Here is a 16,414-nt window from a genome sequence, read left to right as displayed (position 1 = left end):
GTGCTTTTCACACCTCAATCGTTCTATTCCAAATTATTGTACTGACTTATGCTGTGGAGGACCTCGGATTGAAATTCGATGGCCAAACTAGATTCCTCATCATTATTTTGATGAATGCAGATTCCTCATCATGAGATGCATGAATAAGGCCGAAATCCCGACTCATCCCGACTATACTCCAATTAGCATAACGAAGTATATGGAACGTGTCGAATGAGTGCAGGCTGGATGCTTAACGAATATAATTTTGAGTAAGATGTAACAAACTGCATAATTCCTCGGTAACTCCTGTGTCAACGATAAACGTAGTACTCAACACCTCATTGAAACTATACGTCAGGTTTCTCTGTCTATTTAGACTCGATCAATCGAAGGTCCACGAAGACTGTCGAGGCGTCTATAGAGAAATAAAAGCCTTATTTCATAGAACACTTGATGGTTTATACTACAGTCAGTCATATATATAATCATTCGTTGGTTAAAATATCACTTTCAGTTTGTTTTTTAGTGACCAGAAAGTCTAATTAATAAATAGATAACAAAAGAGGCTTAAAAAATTTAATATCAATGACATAATATATAAAAAAAGTGGCCATTTTATATGTTTGTTGTATTAATTCTCCTTTGATCTATTTTTTTTTCCTTTTTTTTTTTAGTTATAAAAGAGACCCATAAATATAATATAATGAACAAATCGTTATATAACTTATAAAGGAACAAGAGTAATTTTACAGTGAGAATCGATTCTGAAATCTCTTTTAGTTACCATACAAGGGCTTGTGGCTCTGTATTACCCTCTTTTTTTTTTTTTTTTTACTGTAATTAATCAATTGATTGATTTGTGTTTTATGTTATACGACCACACTATCCCAAGATACCTCGTGCCACAATTGGTTAATCTAAAAGGGTTGGGCTCTGCCAATTAGGCCCAACTCTATGGGCTGCGAAGGCCCAAATAAATAAAGCCCATGGCTGAATTAGCAATGTAAGAGGCGAACATCGCCATCGGGGATGTGTTCGAGCCGAGTGCCTCATCAATTCATGTAACTGAAGCTCGAAAACGGCTTGAGGTCGAGAGCGACAGCGTATCTTCTTTTGCATCTGCATCGTTCACGGTTTTTCTCGACATATCACTTATCTCCTAAAACTTTAATTACGCATAGATTTAGACAGTTTTCGATTATTATCCTGCGATACCGATAACAAAATTCCAACTCGGTCTTCTCTATTCAGTAACGGTTCCTTTCTCAATCATCCTCCACAATTTTGATCGCGTGGCCAACATGAGTTTGGGCGAAGACGAGGGGATACCCAAAACTATACAGACGAGTTTTAAATGATTAAAAATATAAGGACCAAAATGTATTAATAAAAGCTCGAGGGACCCCACTTTAAAAGGAAAAAAATTCCCCGTCCGATGAAACTTCGCCTGGAAACGTTCTTCTTCCAACTGTTTCTGCTTTTGAAAGCAAAGGCTGTGAGGTGTGCTTTGAGCTTCAGAAGCCGAAGATCTGACACCGGAAATGTCGACGGAGAGGCACTCCTCTGTGCCGGCGATATCTCCGGAGGAAAACGCGCTGTAAGTTCCCCCAATTACTCAACCGCTGGTGATCCTTTTGTGTTGGTTGATTCTGATCCTGCCGCTCGCGAATGTGCTCTCTTTAGCTTCCTCGATATACTTCATGAAGCGCCACTGTTCGGTCACCGGAAGCCTACGAGAATCTACGGCAGCGTCCTTTACTGCATCCTGCTGGCAAGTGCATTTGCTCTCTTGGAGCTCTAATTCTTCATTTTGGTCGATTGAATTGTGGAGTCGTCGGTTCATTCTGCTTCCGGAATTTAGTCGATGAGTTTCATAGGCAATAGATAGGGAAATGGACCAAGGAAACCAATGTTTGTTCCTTTTTGTTGAGCAATGTTAGCCGGAAAATCTGTATGGGTCATCGCGTATCCTCTTGTCTTGACCAAAAGAAATTATTTTGATACTTCTGCACAGTTACAACCAGGTTGCCTCTACTAGAATCTCGAATATATCAAAGTACTGGTGGCCAATACAAATGGTGAATGTTATAAACTATCGGATGATCCTCTGTTTCGCTGGTCATACTACATGCTGTGGAGGGAGTGATCATGTTCTTGGATATCTGATATTCTCAGTAACCAGTGCTTAATAGTCAAATTCTGGGGCAGGGAAGAAGCGCGTGAAATTTTTTATTCTTTCATGTTTCTTTAGTGTCTCCATCAGTTGAAATGGTTAATGAGTTTTGGAAATTAGGCAGGTTATGCCATTGTGGCTGCTGGAGCTCCGTGGATTTTTCAGCCAATTCACAGTTTTATTTCCCCTATACTTTGCAGTTGTAATGCCGCTTTGCTGATAATCACAGGTAGGCTTCAGATTCTTACCCTATCCTTCTGTTGCCGGATGTATATCTTAAAGGATGTGAATTCTGAAGTTTCAGTTCTTTCTACCTATGCCGATTTCCATAAAAAATAAACAATATCTACTGTTTATGGAAATTGTCTCTTCCTATTTGAGCACCGTTTGCTTTCACTAAGGATAAACTTTTGGTTATGCTACATTGGTCGTTATCTTCCAACAGTGAGAAAAGTATAATATGCATTTTTTCCCTTTAATCTTATATAATCAATGTAGATTTCCAATATGCCGTCAACTTATGCTCATTACTGAAAAAAAAAATGATGTTTAGATAATTAATTCTTGCTTTTTATTTCTGTATTTCTGGTTCAGGCATATTTCAACAGTATTTGGTTTACCAAGTGCAGAAAATACGTTTGCAGGTAACACCTGTCGCAGCCTGTTGTAATGGTTTGTTGTCTTCTATCTTTTATCATGCTTGGTATGAGATTGTACTTGGTTCCAGTCCAGGAGTTAACACTCGTCTAGATTCCTAGAGTATCCAGACTCGTACCTTTGCCATGACATTTAGTGTAATATTAAGTCATATAGCCAAATTTCATTTCTTTGCTTAACTGATAATATTCGTGCATTGGATGGACGGTCATTCACTAATGCACTCGCTGTTAGATTGATCTTATCACAAGTAGCAATCATGGAAGTTCTATCTAGTCTCTGTTGATTTTCTATTCTTTTCATCCTATTTGTGAGTCCTCTGTGGTTCTTGCACTCTTCTGGCTTCACTGGATTTGGATGTCCATGAAAGAGACCAAAGTGCTGTGTTCTTGCATCAAATGCATATGCATTTAGAGACACCAAGCAATATTTAATGATTCCAATCATAAAGTTCTTTTTCTAACAGTAAGTATTAAGAAATTTACCTCACGCAATGCTTTGGTATGCATCGAGCTATTGGTTTCTTTATTTACCATTTCATTTTTATTTCTTTCATTGGATTTATTTTTTCTTGTCTCTGTTGATTGGATAGGGTTACTATAGTTTCAGCCAAAAATTGAAGCATGTTGTCCGTTTGCCCTTCGCAGTTACTGCATATGGTACGTATTATTGAGTTCAATTTGTTCCTTTGGTGCATACTCTTTTCAGCATATGATACCAGTAACTGCATCTATGTCATATTACCACTGGAATTATGTGTTAGATTTTGTCTCATGTTCCTCCATATGGAATCGTTCTGTGATCAATGTCATATATACTGCATCAGACTCCTCCATATGAAGAGAATATTCCTATCAGTTATTGGACTCTGTTATTGTTGATTCTGGACTCTGCTATCACTACAGACTGACTACTAATGATCAATTCTAGGAACTGCTGCAATGCTGCTTGTCATTGTCTGGCATCCTAAAATTACAGTGTTTACTATACCACTTATATTGAGGTATGACTATCTCTTAGAATTTCTTTTCTATTTTAAATTGTTTTTCTTTTTCCCGAAAGTGTTTCCACGTTATAGTTAAGAAGTTCATTTGCATAGTTATAATACGATGAATGCCCTAACCATTATTTTCTTCTCATTTTTCTGCATATTGATATGTTCCATGAGAGATTTAAGCTGAACAACAGATTTTGCATTAACAGTACCTTCCTAAATTCCTTTCCGGTTCTCTTTGCTGATTGTGCAGGATTATAATGATCGTTGAAGCAATATGTGCTGGTTCTTTTTTGAGTATCTATATTGGTGAGTTTAAACACATATTCAGAACTTCCTGGGAAGCTCCAAAGCATGAAAGTTTTTCTGATTTTGATATGCTTTTTTGCATGTTTTGTAGAGTTTGAAGGTTCATTAGATAGTTTGTTACAACATTCCTATGCTAAGGCTACACCAGGCACTAGCATATAAAATGTTTATGCTATAAGATTTTGTTTACATCCTTCGTTAATGGAAGTAGGATGTTACAGCAAGCAGAGATGTCTTCAAACCTACCTTATACCTTTTCTTTTTCCTTACTTAATGGAGTTAGTTACTTTTTATTTTTTTGTTATTTTTTATTATTTTTTATGTTTGTTATTGTAGGATACGTGCATCAGTACAATTCACTTAATTCCCAGCCTGATGTCTTGAAGTCTCTATATTCTCCACTTCAACAGTCAAGTTCCTTGGAAGGTGTAAGGTATTCATTCTTTAAACTTACAAATGATCTTTTCTTTTTCATGTAATCAACCTGGATCCTCTTTAAGAGGTGTGGAATTACAATTTCTTTTGGGACGTGTGGAATTGCACATGTCATGCTTCCTGAAAGTAGAGTTTTTTTAATGTCTGTTGCAGAATATTTTACTTGGTTTATTGCAATAAAATGACTTTGTGAAACTCAAAAATGGTTTTGCCATAGGTATGATGGGGGACGGCTCTCTGACCAGCAGATGGCCTTGCTGCAATATCAGCGTGAGAACCTTCATTTTTTGAGTGAGGAGGTAGATGCCCATAAACCTTCTGATTTCTTCTCGATAATTAAGCTATAGGCTGTGAACTGACTGATTCCATTTATTTGTTAGTTCAGTCTCGCAATTTTCCAATCAAAATTCACAAGTTAAATGTGGCTGCTGCAGATTCTCCGATTGCAGGAATCCCTTAGCAAGTATGAGCGCACTGATGATGGGAGCACACCTCAGGTAACAATATCATTAAATCTCGGGTTCTGAGTTTAACCGCAGCATTTATCTCTTAAAGTTAAGCTTCCTCTCGGAAGACAATCCAGCTCTACGATGTGTTATCTAGTTGGAGATGATGCATCAGTGTTTACCATGCAAGATAGTGATTATCTTTCTGGTTCTTTTGCAGGTTGATCTTGCGCATCTATTGGCTGCTCGTGATCAAGAACTGAGGACTCTTTCTGCTGAGGTAATGTTTAAAGCTGCTGAAGATCAAGCAGTAAACAACATACTATCTCACGCTTCATTTTTGACTGAAACTATTTGTGAAGCTCGCCTTTGCCCAGAATCATGGTTCCTTTTGTTTTGTGCATATCGTTTTTCTAGTTTTAAAAAAAGCGCTTGCACTGGGAATAGCTCTTGACATTCTTTTACACTGATCACGAATCAGCTTAGAGAGAGAGAGAGAGAGAGAAGCATTTGACGACTTATGGGTGCATATTCTTGTTGATACTTAACACAGAGAAATATAATTCTATTTAACAGTTCTCGTGAAATGGATGTATCCCAAGGCGTAAGATACAATAGAACAGAATCTCTTTCTGGTTTGATTCCTAGTAATTATCCACTCAGTGACGGGATTGGTAATTGAAGGCTAAAGCCATCACACAAGATCCATAGATATGACACTTATCAATCAAACTTGAATGCAGATAGTATTATTATGCATCCCATTGCGAGAATATTCTAAACTGCATAAATGAGTTTATATTTCATTTTTTTCCCTGTAACTGCAGATGAATCAGTTGCAATCTGAGCTAAGGCTTGCTCGTTCCTTGATAGCTGAGAGGGACTCTGAGATACAGCGTGTTCGTACGACGAACAACCAGGTATGGGGAATGGATCTGTGCTGTTCATTTTTGTTGCTTTCAGAGCTATAATGTAGGTAAATCTCTTATCAACATAGCAGTTATGGAATACCTTTATATTACTAACATGGAAACTAGACAGGACATCAAGTTTTTTGGCTTGTAAATGCTCCATGAGATTATAAAATAATGACTTTAATAGAGGAACTTTTTATCCGATGTGGAGGTTTCCTCTTCAAGCACAATGCCATAAAGAGCGTCACTTGGACAGATTTTGGCAATAACAATATGGTTCTTCCTTTCCTGGTGGATCACCGAGTAATTCTTTTGTCCGTATCAGTAGTTGACTGATTTTTGTAGGCGCAGTAAACCTAACTGAAGGTACCAGTTGTATGCCACTTTTGAAAACTGATGAATCTCATAAAACGCTTAAACCTTCTAGCAAGATAGAGGAGCAGAATTTGATGATAATTGGCTATATTATGGTTTCTTTGCAGTATATTGAAGAGAATGAGAGGCTGAGAGCTATCCTGGGAGAGTGGAGTGCTCGGGCGGCAAAGGTACGATACCATCAACTATGATATCTTTGATTACTCATAGATATTGTGCAATCTGGAAGAATTTTTCTGATAAAAACAGATTTCTGTAGAAAGATCTTCATAATATAGATTTTTATATGGGTGAAGTATACGAGTTTGATCTGTCGATCTGCTTGTAATTCATCAGAAAGAAAATTAACATGTTTTCTCAGCTGGATGTTCTCGATTTAGTGGTTTTGACTTTCTTCTGATGATTTGGAAATCTGATGCATTTAATAGCTTGAACGAGCCCTTGAGATCGAGAGGATGAATAACCTCGATCTGCAAAAGAAGATCTCTTCATCGCCAACGAACCAATCAAAGAAGTGAGAAGGGACATGACTGCTGCCCCTTGACAGCAGAGAATTTCTCAGTTTCTTTTTCTAACCGAGCTTGTGTACAGCTTCTGTTTCAAGTAGTTAAGTGTCATCTTTTGGCTTTCAAGGCTTTCTTGTACAATGGACAACAGATTGAACTATAGGGGAATTCGAGTTATTGATCATTAGAGGAGCTTTTGATGCATGAAAATGCTATCGTGTATGCTTTCTTTGTTGTTAATGACAGAATTTGTCGAGGCAGTTATTTATCAATCTGTGATTTGTGTAAGAAAGATAGGGACGAGCTCAAGTTAAAGGACAAAAGCTTTTTCCAAGTTCCAAGTACATGCAATACAAAACCATATGACATGTAAACAACGACACACCGCCAAAATTCAAGCTCGTAAATGTAAACTTGAAGCGACATACATGCGATGATCACAATGGACTCACATGAGCGGTTTCATTCAAGAAGAGACAGCCAAACACATAGTTAAAGAAATTGCTGGCTTTGATTATTCTGCCTTTTCCATCTACTGCTTCCATATCGTACTTGCAAGCTCTTGTACAGTCAGGACAGTATGTGATCTGTGCCATAAAGAAACCCGCAGAGAGCTCGGAATTAAACAAGAAGAACATGAAAATGCAATACAAAAGAGAAAACAATGAAAGAAGCTTATGAACCTCCAACAGCTTGGGCCGAAAATTGCTATCGAGCATCACATCAATGCCATAAATTGCCCTAGACATTGGGCTGTGCATCTCAGGGTGGACTCCTGCAGCTGCCTCGAAAACTGATCTGACCATTTTCCTTATTCTCTCGTGAATATCCAACCATTTAACTGCAGCAGAGCACGAGTCTATGGTGAGCGCCTCTACTTAATTGAGGAAGAAGAAGAAACATAAAAGAATGAGATCTCTTTGAGCAAATAAAAATAAAAATAAATGAAAGAAAGAGATCTCTGGTACCTCCATGCTCCTCTTCAAACTCCTTCACAAACTCGTTCGTGTTCTTGTGATTGATTGTCCCTCGATAATTCTGCAAAGCATGAGATTGGATGGTCAATAGTTTCCCGTGACACCTCTTCCAAACTAAGAAATAGAAAGAGAACATACCATAACGGTGAAGTGAGTTTCGTACTCGAAAAGGCTGTGCCGGTCCAAAGAATATTGATTATTTGCCAACCGAACCTGCAGAATTCAACAATTTACTGAATGAGCACTGATGATGGACCAGAAAACATCCAAAAATAAAAAGTTAGTATTTCTTTCAAACAACCCCCCCACCCCCACCCCCCCAAAAAAAAAAAAAAAAAAAGAGGTTAGTTTGCTTGATGGTTGGGTTCAGTTTCCGGTTTTGTATCTTAAAGTTGTTTGATTTCGATTCTGGCCAGAACTGAACAGCCTGAACCATGTCCTCCGCAGTTTTACTACAGAATGTGAAATGTGGATAACGAGCACTGAAATAAGGTACTGAGAATATGGCCCAAAGTTAGAGAAAGCATTACCCAGAATATATCAGCGAGAAATATTTCCAAGGGGTTCATACTTCGGACCAACACAATGAAGCGGAGGTCGAACTTCCTTCCATTGAACAGAGCAGGGTGTTCTATATACTTCTGACATATCTTTGGACCCGTCTCCATAACACGGATAATTGCAGATATATTACTTGTGACAGTCGTATCAATAGTTCGTGCCATATTCCAAGGTTTCAAGATCCAAAGATTGTTAAGTCCGTCTCTTTCCCGAACATAATAGTTGCCAATTAGTTGCGTCAGATGTGTTTCAAGGTTGTAAGTAGGCTGCAACCATTCAGGCGATCCGTAAGCCTGTTCAAGAAGGAAAGCGGCACACAGAATTACTAAAATACTATTAGGATGAATTAAACAATGATATCAATATCATAACTTCAAATGTTTTGAACAGAACAAGGTCAGTTACCTTTTGAACCGTCTCGGCTAAATGATGTTTCATAACAAGACATGCTTCGAAAGGGAACTGGTTTATGTATTGCTGATCGGTAATTCCTGTGGTTTTCTTCATATCTTCGTCCACTTGCAAACTCGTCCAAATTATATCTGCACCCGTTGGGTCTGATGCTGTGAAGTCAAACGGATTTACTTAGACTACCCTATAGAATGATGCAGTATTAAAGATCAAAAGTGAATACATTCTTCGGAATAATATGATGTAATTTCATAGTTTTTATTTCAATGGTTTGTTTCTTATGTCCTATTCCATATCATTACTTCCCACATACTGAAAATGTAAGTCACCAACTCTGAAAATTAACCTTCTTTTGGTTGAAGAATTCTAAAACGACTAGAAACCGCAATCAATTTAATGTACTTACTAATTACAAATTCAGGCCTAGTCAAAAATTCTTCAACGTGAGGTATATCAGTGTACACACGTAGAACACTTTTATCGCCTTTAAGTAAGCTTCTAGTTGAGGGGGCCTCCGAGGATGCTGGAGTTAAACTTCTCGAGTCTAAATTCTGACGATGCTTCTCATACTCCTGAAGGAGGGAAGAAAAAGAAATACAAGTTATTTCGGAACCAAATATAAGCAATAATACATGGATACACTTTAAACTTGGGGAATTACATGGATGAAGTAATTTTGTGGTGTTTGAAACCAAGCGGTGAGTCGGGCAGAACGCTGTTTGTCCTCCCCAATCCCGTAAAGAAAGTCTCGAGTGCATTCATCGCCCTTCACTAAGTCCCGAATTGGCCATAGCAAAGAAAAGCTAACGAAACAGAACGGAAAATGAAATAAGTAAAGCACTGAAAGTATTTTAGTAACCATGAAACTTACAAACAATATGTTAACAACCTCACAGCAGACGAGAGTTTCCCTTCTGGCATGTAGAGAAAAGGAGCGACCATGAAATTGGGCTCATCACTGTGTCGCAGAGCGGATCCCAGCTCATCCATCACATACCTAAGTGCAGCACAATAAGAATACATAATGCCAACCGAAGAAATAAAACGACAGGAATGCTGCATGGAAATTTAGAATCCAATTCTCCAACATCAGAAGGTACTTAACAAACATGGTCCTTGCGTAACAATGTTTCTGAACAAGTCAAATCTTGCATTTGCAAGACTGTAGTTGGGTTCAGTTCAACATTATATTGAAAACTAGATCCCTAACCCCCTATTGAGCTAAATCCAAGAGCACATTTGAACAGCTGTTCATGCCTATATTTGGCAAATCCCATACACATCCTTGCATTGCAAAAATGTTACCCTCCCCCCAGTTCAATGAGTTTGGGAATGGTCAAAGTCGAGTACTAAATTGGACAGTCAAAGAAGAAAGCAGAATTGTGTTACATACCACACTGACGTCTCATCAATCTTCTCTTCATTGGCAAGCCTATATGTCATCAGATATAACCACATTGCGTTAGTGATGCGATCCACAAGGGGCTCTCCTAGGGTCCACTCAGGCAGACGTGGTTCCAGAATAGAATCAATGATGTGCCTCCCGGCCTCCAGTATTTTTGCAGCATCGACACCATTGAGTTGAGAGAGATTCGGCAGAGATTCTAGAAGCATTATGGCACTTTCTCCAAGAGGCCCAGGGATATCCACCTAAAAGAAATAGGAAATATTGTCTATAATCCTATCTGTAATGCACTTATTTCTTCCTTTTCACATCTGTTACTAATTTTTAAAACTAACCTTCAAAAGACCAACAATAACAGAACATACCTCAAGAGAATTAAGAGTAGGAAACCCCTCCAGTACTTTGAGCATATCACTGGCAGAATTCTCATTGAGGGGATTACCCCGAAGGTTCAGATGAGAGAGAGATGGCATCTCAGCAGGTGAAAATGCCTGCAATTGCATTGAAAGTGGCACAATATTAAGTAACCAAATTTGATCAAAAGGGCTTCACAAGTGCATATAACACAAAAATCGAAAGAATGAAAAGACTGCTATGTCCTGACCTTGCTGTCTACAAGATTGTGAATGCATCTGTTTGAGAGGTCAAGAGATGTCACGCTCTGCAAAGGGTGGTGGTCACTTTCAACAGGATGGCCTGGATTGTCCTTGTCATATAATCCTCCACAAAATGCCAATGCCCATTGACCAAAATTACGGGTAAAATGCGAGTTAAGAATTTCTAGCTTTGGAGATGCCTGGAGGATTTTATCTGTCACATAGCCATCACTGAAAGGTAAGATCGTAAGTTTCTGCTCGATTAACTAAAATTGCAAATGTGAAGAGAGGGTAAAGAGAGAGTCTGAGAGTGATAACAAACATACGATATGTTTGTAATTGGATTATCATTAAGCCAGAGAGCTCTCAGCTTATTGAACTTCGCGACTTCACGGGCCACAACATCCACACTTTCAAGCTTGTTACAACACAGGCTGAGAGCAAGCAAATCCTAAAGCAATGAAAGCAAAGCAAGTTCATTGACATTATACAAAGATTATAATTTCCTCGATATACCGAAGATCGAAAAACCGAACTAATAGTGAGGACAGACCGGGAATTTACTAGATAAATTGAGTGACACAAGTGTTTCATCATTGATGTCAAGCTCCTCGAGCTCCAACCACCGCACGCTGTCACCATTCTCCTTAGCTTTAGTGAGTTCCTCCGCTACCAAATCAGCAGCACTCACTTTTACCACATCCTCGTGAGAATGAGCATCCAGAGGATAATTTGCCGCTTCAGCATCAGTATCCAAATCTATGTCCACACACATTATAGAACCCATCCTCTGAGCCAAACCCGGAACTTCCTGAAGCTGAAACCACCCGGAAAACATCAGGCTTCGAGCAGCAAAAAATATCCAATGAAGCCAATCGCAGCAATGAGACATAGCTCCCCATGACATAAAGGTCGTCACCCCCACTCAACTCAACTACCTTCGGCTCAATTTAGCAACAAATTTCCCAGCACATTAATCAAAACGGATGAGGAAGATGCTCCCAATGCGAGCTGTGATGTAAGAAGAGATGGAGGACTGACCTGTTTGTAAGCATCGGAGAGCCGAAAAGTCCAGGCATGGTCGACTAGGAAGACGTTGGAATCTTTGCCCATGAAGTCCGCCGTCATCACCAGCCTCCTCTGCCGTCCCTCATCATCGGCGGGCTCGATTTGGAAGTAGGCGCCTCCATCGAATGTCTCGGCCGACAGCTTCTCGAACAGCGGCCCGTGCAGCTGCGGCGGCAGCCCCGTGGCCGTCAGCAGCAGCTCGTGAACCCTCACGAAATCATCAAAAGTTCGGATTTTGTTGGGTACAGAAGCCATATCGCTGAAATTTGGCCAGCTGAGTGTTCGACTGTGTCGGGCTCTCGCAGGTTCCTCTTGCTCTTGTTTGTTCTTCCAGAGGTTTTTGTGGGGTTTCTGCAGCTGAGAGTTAATTTCAACTTCACCACCTGAACTCTCATCTCATGTCAGTTTACTCCCTGAACTTCTTTATTTGCAATTTTCCCTTTCTTCCGAATTTTATTTCATTACATGCAACTTACAGATAAGTATGTGTGTGTTTTTTTTTGCTGGATACTTACAGATAGTGTGTTGTTGTGACACCAGTTGTGGTCATCACCCTTAATCTCTAATTAATTGCGCCTACTAGTAACATACGCGTGAGATTTAGGTTGCACGTGCAAGTATTATATATGAAATGCACAATCACGTGCGACGAGTAGTATAAAATACATCATGATATAGACCTACCGGCAAATCCATTTAGACCTAGCCATGATTCCTCCACTGATCTCTGCTCTTGGTTTTTCTCATTTCCATAGCAGATTTCCTAGTTCTCTCCTCTCTGCATTTTCTTCTAGGGTTATTACGTAGGGAAGATCATGTCCATATTTTACTGTCGTCGTTGTCGTAAAGAGAAATTTTGTCGATGATTGAACTGATTTATTTTCTCAAAAATGCATTGTTAGATTCTCGTTTAATTGATAATTTTTGCTGAACATTTTTCTGTAGAGATGGAGGTATCATTCATCAGGACTTCTCCGTTACAAGAGTTGCAACTCTCATCGGTCAGTGATGTACCAAAACAATTGTCGAGGAATTGATCTTCTCATGATTCTTCTGGGATATCACTGATCCGATCGGAGTTAAATTCTTCCTCGAAGCGACTCTCGCATGCTTCGTAGACTGTATGGAATAAAGGTTTTACCTGGTAAGTGAACACTGCTATGGTTTTGTTATAGGCCTTAATAATATGATACGTACCGAAAAGATCGGGCAATTGTCACATAAAGAGATTATTAGCATAGATAAAGGACTGCATATTAGTTAATCATGAATAATGGAACTTGATTTTCATAAAATTTTATAATTGAATCTTACAATTTCTTACTTGATGAGCTAGAAATATTTAATTTTTTTGTGGCTTTTGTTTTCCCACAAAATATATATTTCATGAGTTATTTTAATGAATACGTTCAGCTTATAACTTTCTTATGTTATGTAGGGTTAATATTTCATGTGACAAGATTTGTGTTCTGTTACTGTTTCATTCATAATTCATATTGGCTATAGTCACAGTGATTATTTCACTCTGCAGCAAACCGTTTTTGAATACCTCATGAGATATTTTTACAAGGTGAGGATTGAGAACCCCGATACTCCCGATCGCTATAAGACTAACCCTTTGTTTGGGTTGCGGATATTGGACGGAAAAGGGAGGGAAATCGAGATTCCCTTCCTTTCCCTCTAATGTCTTCAACCCAAACAAAGCTAGCTAATGTAACAACTAACAAGTACAGTTCGTGTATGTTGTTTTCGTGAAGTGGAAAATTCAGAGACAACTCGGCCTCTTGCCTAATACACAGAGACAGGAGAGGCCAAATTGCCTTCTAAGATATGCAATATGTACAGTATCCTCTGTGATCATTAAAGCCACGTCTATTGGAGCAACTACATATGCGGCTGCTGCGAAGGAAACTATATAAAAGGGACCAACAATTATGAATATATGCCCTCTTTAGGACAACTGGAGATATTTGACTTAGTCTTATGTTGTAGAATTTTTTCTTGGGTAGAATCTTATGTTCTAGATTTTAGTATTACACAAGGCATGCATGCCTTTGCTATTAAACCTAGGATATATTGCAAAGTTTCTTTCTAAATTGTGTTTTCAGGTGTATTAGCCTTTGGGACGTCCTTCAGCTTCAATAAAATAGATCTTTAACTCCTCCCCCCCCCCCCCCTCTTTGCTGAAATCAACAAAAATAAACTAAAATGAAATAAAGCGAAAGTAATAAAAAAAATATTGAGATAATAGTCTGCAAAAAATGAAAGATTCAAGAAAACCGGGCGAAATTTTTCAAAAGGTGTCACATTTTGGATTCTTATATATTGTGTAATTTTAACCCCATGATGAATCTATGGAATTGCTCTGGCTGAGAATTAAATCACAAATTTATAAAAAATTGATTACCACAACCAATCAGCTCGAGTTTTTATATTGGAGATGAGCATAATAGTTTATAGGCTCCGTGAAAATTTTATATGGTATCAAAGTAAATTATCCTTCTGCATTTCCATGTAGGCTCATACCGTGCTAAGTCAATATCTCTTTGTTGAGGGCAGCCAAAGTGCGCCCATGTTATTGCCCTGAGTGTGGAACTTTGGCTAATCCCCAAGTTTATAAGAGAATTGGTACCGCAACCTATCAGCTCTAAATTTTGGATCGGAGATAGGGCCAGTGAAAATTTTATATGCTCATATATCAATTCATATGTGAAGTGTCACCGCACATAATTCGGTTTTCTTTGAATGCAGTATCCATGGTACATACTCATCAGAATAATCTTAGACAATGTGGCTTTACTTTTTTATTTATTTATTGGTTTTAGTTTTCTAATACTGTAAAACCCAACCCAATGAATAAGTAAATTTGCAAAAAACAATCAAATATATAAGGTGTGCCTATTTGCAAAAAAAGTATATACCTTTTCCTAGGCAACCATAATCCTTTGTAACCACTTTCTTTTTGTCCTTTCAATTTTTTGCATTGTTAAAAAAAAGAAGACAATCTATATATAATATATAATGACAAAACGATAGGGAGAAGATTAAGGCCATTGCTTGAAAACCTCCAGCTCATTATTGATTGAAGCTCACAAGAGATTAGCTTTACCCATAAACAAAAAAGAAATATTAAATACTCATTCTTGAGAAGATAAATTTAATTAACTATTTTTATGAAAACGGGAAGATTATTTATAGAAAATCTAAAAGAATGAATAAAATAAAGACAATTTACTTATACATCTTTTTTTATGTCTCCATTAACACAGTAGACCTTAATTTACTTTTCTGCTCAGAAATTATAGACTTAATTAAATTGCATACGTTTTATGAGAATGCAAAGTTTCTGCCACATTCGAAGGGTTCTTGGGGGCCTTTTTTCTCTCGATAAAACATAAAATATAACAATATAAGTTTTCTTTATTTTTCCAGTAAAATATAAGTTCTATTTATCTCAAACGTAGACTTCGACGTTGTTACTGCCGAGATGAAAGGGCAAGGATGAATGTTGTTTCCCCATTTGGATGAATGAACTTGCTTCGATTTTGTGAAATAAACAAACCTCCATGTCACCATTCATCGATTTTTCATTTCCCATATGAGATGATTTTGGTAAATAAGATTTCCATTTCCCATGCGTGATGACTTCAGTCAATAAAAATAATTAATACAAATCAATATTTGAAGTAGAAATTAAGAATGACCACAATATGATCGCCTATTTTTCGGTGAAGCCATCAGGATTAAATTAATTAATTTTATGAAAATGGGATAGAGTATTTAGAAAATCTAAAAGGATGGAAAAAAACAAAGAGACAGAGAAAATAAATGATGGGTAGGAATACATATACTGTTCTACTCCTTATTCCCAAGTATCGTCTCCCCTCTATACCTTCCCCCCTCTCTCTCGATCTATACTTAATTTTCTCTCGAACTCAATCTCACTCCAATCAGGTGCGCCTCTCTCTCGATCTCTCCGTGATTCTCTCTCGATCTCAATATTTAATCTTCTTGAATTGAGTTCGAATGAATAATTTTTTTTTCCTCAATCAGGTAGGCCTCTCACTCTCACTCTCAATTTGCTCACTCCTTCGATCAGGTATGCCTCTCTTTCTACTTTCGATCTCTTACTTGGTGTGAATAAGGTATACGAGTTCTACTGAGATTTAGATTCTAGAAAGATATATGGGTAAATTGCATTGGTGGTCCAAAATATTTTACAAATGTTTCATTATGGTCTAAAAAGTTTTTTTCGCTACATAATGGTACAAAATGTTTCAAAGTTATTTCATGATGGTACAAACCGTCAATTCGAGCTTAACGCCGTCAAGCCGACGCTGACGTGGCTACTACGTGTCACCTCCTTGCTGACGTGGCCGAAAAATTTTAAAATTTTAAAAATAATTTTAAATTTTAAAAACTTTTTAAAATAATTTTAAACTTTAAATTTAAAATTTAAAATAATTTTAATATTAAATATTAATTTTTTTATAAAATTATTTTTAAAAAAAATTTAAAAAAATTTAAAAAATTTAAAAATTTAAAAATTTTCAAAATTTTAAAATAATTTTTTATTTTTTTCTAAATTTTTACTCTTTTTTTTGT

The 16,414-nt window shown here is 37.6% G+C and overlaps 2 protein-coding genes across 5 annotated transcripts; one reads left to right on the top strand and one right to left on the bottom strand.

Annotated features, from left to right (window-relative positions):
- The first annotated feature begins 1,402 nt into the window (after nt 1-1,402).
- LOC116188213 (protein FIP1-like) lies at nt 1,403-7,063 on the top strand. Of its 3 annotated transcripts, XM_031517423.1 has the most exons (15): nt 1,438-1,579; nt 1,666-1,753; nt 1,997-2,060; nt 2,276-2,384; nt 2,750-2,799; nt 3,405-3,471; nt 3,743-3,815; nt 4,060-4,115; nt 4,452-4,548; nt 4,768-4,849; nt 4,985-5,047; nt 5,217-5,276; nt 5,824-5,916; nt 6,393-6,455; nt 6,714-7,063. In XM_031517423.1, the coding sequence occupies exons 2-15, from the start codon at nt 1,683-1,685 to the stop codon at nt 6,801-6,803; spliced, it is 1,038 nt and encodes a 345-aa protein (XP_031373283.1). In that variant the 5' UTR covers nt 1,438-1,579; nt 1,666-1,682; the 3' UTR covers nt 6,804-7,063. The 3 variants fall into 3 exon arrangements, with proteins under 3 accessions (XP_031373281.1, XP_031373282.1, XP_031373283.1); XM_031517422.1 differs by lacking the exon at nt 1,997-2,060 and having other exon boundaries at nt 1,423-1,579; XM_031517421.1 differs by lacking the exons at nt 1,666-1,753; nt 1,997-2,060 and having other exon boundaries at nt 1,403-1,579.
- Nucleotides 7,064-7,096: 33 nt separating this feature from the next.
- Nucleotides 7,097-12,136, bottom strand: LOC116188212 (tubulin--tyrosine ligase-like protein 12). 2 transcript variants are annotated; one of them, XM_031517418.1, is made up of 15 exons: nt 11,783-12,136; nt 11,295-11,558; nt 11,068-11,192; nt 10,750-10,972; nt 10,511-10,636; nt 10,134-10,390; nt 9,630-9,737; nt 9,402-9,543; nt 9,147-9,312; nt 8,735-8,892; nt 8,299-8,622; nt 7,907-7,981; nt 7,760-7,829; nt 7,475-7,632; nt 7,097-7,378 (listed from the first exon to the last, which is right to left on the bottom strand). In XM_031517418.1, exons 1-15 carry the CDS (start codon nt 12,062-12,064, stop codon nt 7,229-7,231), a joined length of 2,628 nt encoding a protein of 875 aa, XP_031373278.1. In that variant the 5' UTR covers nt 12,065-12,136; the 3' UTR covers nt 7,097-7,228. The 2 variants fall into 2 exon arrangements, with proteins under 2 accessions (XP_031373278.1, XP_031373279.1); XM_031517419.1 differs by lacking the exon at nt 11,783-12,136 and having other exon boundaries at nt 11,306-11,523.
- Nucleotides 12,137-16,414: the final 4,278 nt, after the last annotated feature.

This window comes from Punica granatum, chromosome 8 (genome assembly GCF_007655135.1).
Source record: "Punica granatum isolate Tunisia-2019 chromosome 8, ASM765513v2, whole genome shotgun sequence".
NCBI classification, from domain to species: Eukaryota; Viridiplantae; Streptophyta; class Magnoliopsida; order Myrtales; family Lythraceae; genus Punica; species Punica granatum.
Note: the sequence above shows the minus strand (reverse complement) of the source record. Positions and strands in the feature narration are given on the sequence as shown.

Excerpts from the sequence above, each read along its gene's own strand:
- LOC116188212 (XM_031517418.1), bottom strand. The coding sequence starts at position 12,064 with ATGGCTTCTGTACCCAACAAAATCCGAACTTTTGATGATTTCGTGAGG. Across the intron at positions 8,623-8,734 it reads TAGCCGAGACGGTTCAAAAG|GCTTACGGATCGCCTGAATG; the intron begins GTAACTGACCTT and ends CTTCTTGAACAG. Across the intron at positions 7,830-7,906 it reads AAACTCACTTCACCGTTATG|AATTATCGAGGGACAATCAA; the intron begins GTATGTTCTCTT and ends CATGCTTTGCAG.
- LOC116188213 (XM_031517421.1), top strand. The coding sequence starts at position 1,418 with ATGAAACTTCGCCTGGAAACGTTCTTCTTCCAACTGTTTCTGCTTTTG. Across the intron at positions 2,800-3,404 it reads TGCAGAAAATACGTTTGCAG|GGTTACTATAGTTTCAGCCA; the intron begins GTAACACCTGTC and ends TTGATTGGATAG. Across the intron at positions 3,472-3,742 it reads CTTCGCAGTTACTGCATATG|GAACTGCTGCAATGCTGCTT; the intron begins GTACGTATTATT and ends GATCAATTCTAG.